General features: G+C 41.2%; 1 protein-coding gene across 1 annotated transcript; it reads left to right on the forward strand.

The window, feature by feature from the left end:
* Nucleotides 1-2,307: 2,307 nt before the first annotated feature.
* On the forward strand, nt 2,308-3,654 carry LOC134464486 (complement C1q-like protein 3). The gene is made up of 4 exons (XM_063217925.1): nt 2,308-2,512; nt 2,776-2,910; nt 3,021-3,232; nt 3,565-3,654. Exons 1-4 carry the CDS (start codon nt 2,308-2,310, stop codon nt 3,652-3,654), a joined length of 642 nt encoding a protein of 213 aa, XP_063073995.1.
* The last annotated feature ends 4,108 nt before the right edge of the window (nt 3,655-7,762 follow it).

A 7,762-nucleotide genomic window follows, 5' to 3' on the forward strand; every position in this document is an offset into this window, starting at 1 on the left:
GAAAAAGGCATCATGAACTGTACACTGTATGATTATAAGACTCACACATCTTGTTATGGTGGGGTGAGGTAGATGGCTGTAGGACAAGAGAATGACGAAATGAGAGAAATTATGTTTGACTCAAAATCTCATTGGAATCAAATTAACTGAGTTAGAACTAACACTTGCATTTGTGTATTTGGTTCCTCAAGACGTCTAAAAATCTGAAAGAAAATTATGACAGAAAAATTACATGAAAACAGAGATAGAAAAGATGAAAAGGGAGAGAGAGAGAGAGAGAGAGGGAGAGAGAGAGAGAGAGAGAGAGAGAGAGAGAGAGAGAGAGAGAGAGAGAGAGAGAGAGAGAGAGAGAGAGAGAGAGAGAAAGAGAGAATGAATGAAAAACATAGGGAAAGAAGGGATGAGAGCAGGATAAGAAGGAGTGCAGGACTGTAATGAGGTCTGCCAGCCTTCCATTGGCAGAGGAGACAAAGAGGCACTGTCCAAAGCCAGCGAAGAGGGAACACTAGAACAAACTGTACACTGGGACACACACTCAGCCATTCTAAACTATAACTATAAAGACACGCACACACACACACACACACACACACACACACACACACACACACACACACACACACACACACACACACACACACACACACACACACACACACACACACACACACACACACACACACACACACACACACACACAATAAAAATATAAAACAATATAAAATGGAGAACGAAAGAATGTGTGCGTGTGTGTGTGTGCGCGCGTGCGTGTGTGCGTGTTTGTGGGTGTGTACATCACTGCACCGGCTGTCCTGATAGGCCCTTGCCGTCGCCATGCGGCGAGTGACGTCTGAGCCAAAGTGATGGTGTGATAATTTAACAACATGCAAACGGCCTCCCAAATAACTCTTTCTGCCCGTGCAAATGAGAGCTCATCCCACTTTCCTGTGTCCCGAAAATAGTGTTTGTGGCGTTGGCATCGTTGCACACTGTGCAAGCCTCGGCCAAGTGACCAGCAGCAGCAGCCTCTCAGCATGCCAGCGCTGTGATGAAGACGTTATTTAGAGTCTGGACTAGAAGACAGACAAATCTGCTCTGACTATCATGCACGGCGAGCCAAGGCAAATTTGCAATTTATAAATTTAGATCGTTAAAAAAACACACACAAAATGCTGCTGGTATAATATTATTCAATATCAGTACAATATTAGTAAAATCACTGGTGTCATATTGGAGTCCTCAAAAGAGGCAGACGGAATAAGAGGCCATAGATGGTTATGTGATCGTAGGGTTAACTTATAGGGTTAGGGTTAACTTATAGGGTTAGGGTTGGGGTTAGGGTTAGGGTTAGGGTTAACTTATAGGGTTAGGGTTAGGGTTAACTTATAGGGTTAGGGTTAACTTATAGGGTTAGGGTTAGGGTTGTGCACTTAGAATTACTTAGAATGATTGCATTTTCGACAAGTCACCTGACCGGACAAAGGTTTTGTTACAGTGGGAAAAGTCCAAGGTAGGTTCTGTACAAAACTACCTCATAATCTTATTATGTCATGCACCTCATTCATTATTGTTAATCAGGTATTGTACCTAAGGTTCCATATGTTCATGCTAATTTATTTTTCCTACTAACTAATTAACGCTGTTTGGCAGTATTATAGTAGATATGCTGCATGCGGCTATCAGTTTCAACTCATTTTTACAAACTTGTATGACCCAAAATGTTCAAGGTGGTCTCATTGGCTTTCAATTAGCTCAAGAAACACTCTGATGAAAAAATATTGTGAATGACCATGATAGTTAAATAGAATATGCTGACAATTATGGCAAAGTTCAAAGCTATATAAAGATATATTTGTTTTTATATTTGGCCTATTGATTTTTAATCCTGTGTATTGGTCCCAGTCTTATGTCCTTGTGCTGTGTTGACCCCAGATCTCTGTATTCATGTTGTTTTTATTAGCCTATCTGTTGTCTGTTGTGAATGTTTTGAAATACCTGCTACAAAACTAATTCCCCTTAGGGTGCAGTTAAACTTGGACTTGAGCTTGAAAAACTCATCCCCACAAACACACGTTGATTTTGTTGTGCTGAGTGTTGATGATTGAGTTTTGTGCACTTAACCACCATTAGGGACGTTCTTCTTGCAATGCTTTCTTACAATACATTCTTGCAATCATTTCTTACAGTACTTTCTTGCAATGCTTTCTTTCAATAATTTGAAGTTGTTTTTCCCTATGTAAGGCTCAGCTCTGACAGACACAGATATCCAGACAATCATTGACAATGAAGATGAAGATGACGACGATGATGAAGAGTACTGTGTTGCTGTTAGTGGCTGTGGGCTTCTGTGTGTGTGAACCCCATACTGACTGTGGAGGAGAGTCTTCCAGCAGCTGTGCTCTGTCCTCCGTTACTCAAAGCATTGCCATGGTGATGGAGAAGGTGAAGGTTCTGGAGACCAGACTGGAGAAGAGCCAGAAGGACGTGGAGGAGCTGAGAGGCCTTATCGGAGGTACTGAGTCAGGCTGTGTGTGTGTGTGTGTGTGTGTGTGTGTGTGTGTGTGTGTGTGTGTGTGTGTGTGTGTGTGTGTGTGTGTGTGTGTGTGTGTGTGTGTGTGTGTGTGTGTGTGTGTGTGTGTGTGTGTGTGTGTGTGAGCGAGAGAGAGAGAGAGAGAGAGAGAGAGAAGAGAGAGAGAGAAGAGAGAGAGAGCTTGATTGTGATTGTGATTGTGAGTTTGTGTCATCTCTTTGCCTTCGGATGGTTCATGCTTTCAGGTCGACCTCAGGTGGCCTTCTCTGCCGCCCTCAGGGACTCTGGTTCTGGAGACATTGGACCCTTCACTGTGTCCACCCCTCTCAAATACAAGAAGGTATTCTCTAACACTGGCAACAGCTACAATCCGTCCACAGGTATGGGTCATGTTACAAGACAAAGAGAGAGAAAGACAAATGAAAGCCACGGAAACAATAATATGGAAATATGTTGCACTGCCTATGATCCTCTTTGATCTCTTCAACAGGTGTGTTCACAGCGTTGGTCAAAGGCATGTATTTCTTCCAATTCTCCATGTTCAACAATCTGAAATCGCCTCCCAACTCAGTCGTGAGCCTGATGAAGAACAGTGAGCGGCTCGTGTCTGTCTGGGAGACTACAGGGTCAGACTCCAATGACATGGGCAGTAACGCTGTGGTGATCACCCTGGAAATCGGAGACCATGTTTACGCAGAACTCGCTGCCTACAGCAGGGATGGGCAACGTTTATGATGAGAAGGACCACATTTTTTATTTCGCCAACATCGGAGGGCCACAAGACCACGGATCTGACTGCAATTCGCAGAGTTGGAGGTGCTGTAGGTTGCTTACTGACTGCCCATAGTGTTTGGAAGGAATAGAATAATCTATACTCAATACTCTATTGGCCAATAGTATAAATACAACAGATTGATTCAGTAGTGGTTTAAAAAAAAATACGGCAATTCTTTTTTTTTAAATTAGGCCTACTGTTTTATCTACAGGCTGCATTGACTGAGGAGGCAGGCCGCATGTGGCCCCCGGGCCTCCAGTTGCCCATCCCTGGCCTATACTACAGGATCGTCTATGATGACAGCATGAACTACAACACCTTCAGTGGTTTCCTGCTCTTCACCATGTAAATCAAACAGCACATCTTGTAATTTTAAACGCGTTTGGCCAATAAGATCAGATAATGACATCATAATTGCATCATAATAGCAAATAATGTTATCGAAATGATGTTTTTCATTGATTTTTGTATGTGGACCATCTCCAAATTTGGTGGTCATACACTATTCCGCTCATAACTTGCTTAAAAAGTCTGGATAGGGTTAATGCCCAGCACAAAAAAACGGCCATTTCCCAAAATTCACCAAAATGGATATTCACCGTTTAGCAATGAAACTCCTCAATTGTACAATAATAATGCGTAATGTAGGCTATAATACACCGTAAGTGTTACCACAAAGGCTACATGCAGTGAAGACAAATGTATTCTACATGTTCTACACCATTAGACTTGTCTTCCAAACCATCCCAACTCTTACCCATGAACTGTGCACCGCATAATCCACCAACAAGAGCCATCGTGACATTTGCACACCTTACACTCATCTACTTATTTAAACCACCATGTCAGGAGACACATTTCGGCCCTCAAGCCATCGTCATCTTTTTTCAGACCACTTGACATGTTGTTTACTCGCACCCAAAGTTACGTTTTTTAATTAAAAAAAAAATCTAGTTACGTTTTAGAACTCCTAACACTTCTTGTGAAACGTTGCAGACTTTGCCACAATAAAAGGCCTCCCAGGCCAAAGACTCTGTGATCTTGGACTGGACAAAAATGCCCTTGCGTTTATTCCGGTTCTTTATGGTCTTCCGCTCTTCCGTTGTTCCTCTTCCTCTGCCTCCATCCTCCCATCCCGGCCTCTAGGCTTTATTATACTGGAGGCAGAAGAGGGAAGCTGGAAATTAAAAGCCTTAACTGAAAGAGAACTGGGTTTTTTTGTCCGTGGGTGAGTGAGTGCATTTGTGTGTGTGTGTGTGTGTGCCATTCTATGTGACACTGGGTCACGTTCTGGTTCTGAACTGCTTCTGCAATTAAATACAGTTGTGTACTTAGCCTGTGTGTGTGCATGCGTTTTATATGGTTATTCTCTCTCCTTTGAGTTTCTTGAATGGGCACGCTGCAGGGAATCCACTGTATAAGTTGGAAGAGCCAGCGCTAAACTTGCTGACCTTTCTTTTTTAATCGGGTCTTCCCCAAAGTTCATTTCTCAGCTGGGAGAGGGAAACCAGTAGTGTGAGGGAATGTCTTGGCACGCCACCCAAAACCACTTACTGCTCAGTTTAAGAAAAAAAGCTGGAACAAACCAAAGAGTTTCCAGAAATCACTGAGCATTTGATACATAAATTATTTATAAATGGGCTCTTAGTCATGGAGGATCACAGCAGTCGTAATTCATCTTTTTCATATGCAAATGATATAAAAAGAAAACACTTCTGAATTTGTTTTGACAATCATATAAAATGTGTTTCACTTCAGAATTAATTCTTCACAGTCTCATATCATAATGGGAAAAGCTATGATACATCAATGCAATTAAATAATTCATTAAAGAGTCAATGGTTCTTTGAAGCACTGACCGCAACAGAATGTCTTTGTAGAGCCAGTGCTGTCTGTACAGTACATCACAGTACTGTATATGAACAGCTTTGCATTACCACCAGATAGAAAGGAGAGGAGAGTATATCAGAGATGTGTGCATCACCCTGAAGCCTTTCAAATAATCATTCACTTTCTGGGTATTTCGTAAATCTTCAAAAGCCATGAAAATCTTATGGGGATCCTGACAGAAGTCATAAGAAATGCATGGCAATGCATTTTGAATGCACCCGGCACCCTCTGATTCGCACCACATGTGAATTTTTCATGTTGCATAACCCCTCTTTACACCATAAATCCTATGTATTATATACCATAATGTTGGGATGTTGAGCATTTGAAGTCAGATAGGCTTATAGAGAGAGAGAGAGAGAGAGAGAGAGAGAGAGAGAGAGAGAGAGAGAAAGAGAGAGAGAGAAAGCGAGAGAGAGAGAGAGAGAGAGAGAGAGAGAGACAGAGACAGAGACAGAGAGAGCGAGCTCTACATTGTTAACAGGGTAAGCATGAAGCGTGAGACAAGACAGGCAGAAGACAAGGCCTTTAATCCCACTTCATTAAATCAATGTTAGATAATTCCACATTACCACATTAACGTTACATTTTTCTATTCTTCCTCTTCACAAGGGTAGCTGCACCCCCCCATCACACATTTAAAACCACCTTCTCATCAACCGTGATATGCATGACGCACATCCCCCAGGGCCATAAAATGCCGAACGCCATCAATTAACCCTCCTGTTATCCTTGGGGTCTATTTGACCCCTTTCAATGTTTAACACCTGAAAAACACATGAAGTACATATTTCTTCTGCCTCATCTTTGATGACTTTTCCTAAATAGATGGGATGAATGTGAAAAAAGTGAAATTTCAGCAAAAATGTTTTCCCTGTACACATTTAGGTTACATCCGTGTTCCTTGGGGTCAATTTGACCCCAATTGTTTCAAGTGTATAAAACATAAATGGAACATTCATATTTTGCAAATAAATGTTAAAATCTGTCTAGATAATGTGAAATACATGAAAATAAGCTTTTCAGCCATGTTTCTTCTGAACATTTCGCTTTTGTTTGGGGCCTGATAACTAAAAATGCTAATGATATGGGGAAGACCTAAAAGTAATTCACGGCAACATTTTGGACATTGGAGGCTAATACAGCATTGACATTTTGACAAAATACACCAACTGAACCTTGTTGTACCCAAAGCACCATCATGGCACCCACCACAGCAACCCCCCACCCCCACCCCCACCCCATTCCTGTACCCTGGGAGCTACTTTTGCACCCTCCCACTACACAAAAACACTAGTATAAGAAGGGTCACATATAGTCAGCATTGCTGTGCATGCTGTTCTGTGCCCAGCATACATAATTATAAGTGATGGTATATTTGAAGAGAGAGTTTATGATTGTGATCCAAGTATTGAAATGGACTGTTCTGATGGTGACAAGCCATTGTACTTCTTTAGATGGAGACGATCTCATGGTTGTTTGCTATGTTGAGGGATATAATGGTGCCATTCTTCTCCTCATTTCAGTATTGTGTTCCAAATTGACATCTTCGTCTGCAGCCTTGGTTACAAACTGGTGCTACCTGACATAGAGAAGGCAGGAACAGCAACAGCTGTAACTTTTGTGAAGGACATACACATTGACATCCATACCACAAGTTCTCCATTGGGCATACATAGTAAATAGAAGTAAACATACAAGTTGCTACCCCTGTTCCTTCAAACATTACCCCACAACCATGACCATGTAATATGTCTAGAAGGAGCACATGCAAGCCTTTTTTTCCTTATGTGCACACTAATTCAAGCGTAGAAACAATGTAGAAAACAATGATTTTTCTAGGTTGTTCCCGAAACTCTTGGTTGGCAATGTATCCATGTTCTTACCTAACTATTATACTTGTGCTATAAATACACATTCAAACATTCAAAAAATGAATGTTGGACATAAAAAACCTTCTGAATGTTTGGAAATATGTCTTTTTCTTTTAGGGTCAAATTGACCGATATGGTAATAGATAGATAATATCCTTGATAATCAAATTTGTTTTTTCTTTTCAAATATTATAAGTTATAGAAATTCATATGTAGGGAGTATATGGAGCCAATCAAATTAAAATAATATGTGTCCATCTGTTTTTAGACCAAATAATGACATGTTATTGCTATTTTTTCTAATTTTCGCCTAGTCATGGATTAAGTTTTTTGGTGTATAGGGTATGTGTGGGGGTGCTAGGATATATTGAAAGGACTTTTTATGTCACCAACAGAGCAATAATACATATCTGAGACATAAACATGTGCCAAAGTGTTGTTTCATACTGATTTTGTAGACATTTAAGTGGTTGGGGTCAAATTGACCCCAAGGATCATGGATGTTCCAAAATTTGAGGGTAACAGAAGGGTTAACTTACAATAAGCATGTTCAATTTTCCGGAGCCGAGCAGCCACTGTCACCTTATCAGGAATTCAGAGAGAGAGAGAGAGAGAGAGAGAGAGAGAGAGAGAGAGAGAGAGAGGAGGAGGAGGAGGCATATGCTTGACAACGTGACTGTCGATGGACCATTG

Source organism: Engraulis encrasicolus, chromosome 15, assembly GCF_034702125.1.
Source record: "Engraulis encrasicolus isolate BLACKSEA-1 chromosome 15, IST_EnEncr_1.0, whole genome shotgun sequence".
Taxonomy (NCBI): Eukaryota; Metazoa; Chordata; class Actinopteri; order Clupeiformes; family Engraulidae; genus Engraulis; species Engraulis encrasicolus.

Coding starts and splice junctions, on each gene's coding strand:
- LOC134464486 (XM_063217925.1), top strand. CDS start 2,308: ATGAAGAGTACTGTGTTGCTGTTAGTGGCTGTGGGCTTCTGTGTGTGT. Junction 2,513..2,775: donor GCTGAGAGGCCTTATCGGAG/GTACTGAGTCAG, acceptor TCATGCTTTCAG/GTCGACCTCAGGTGGCCTTC. Junction 2,911..3,020: donor CAGCTACAATCCGTCCACAG/GTATGGGTCATG, acceptor TCTCTTCAACAG/GTGTGTTCACAGCGTTGGTC.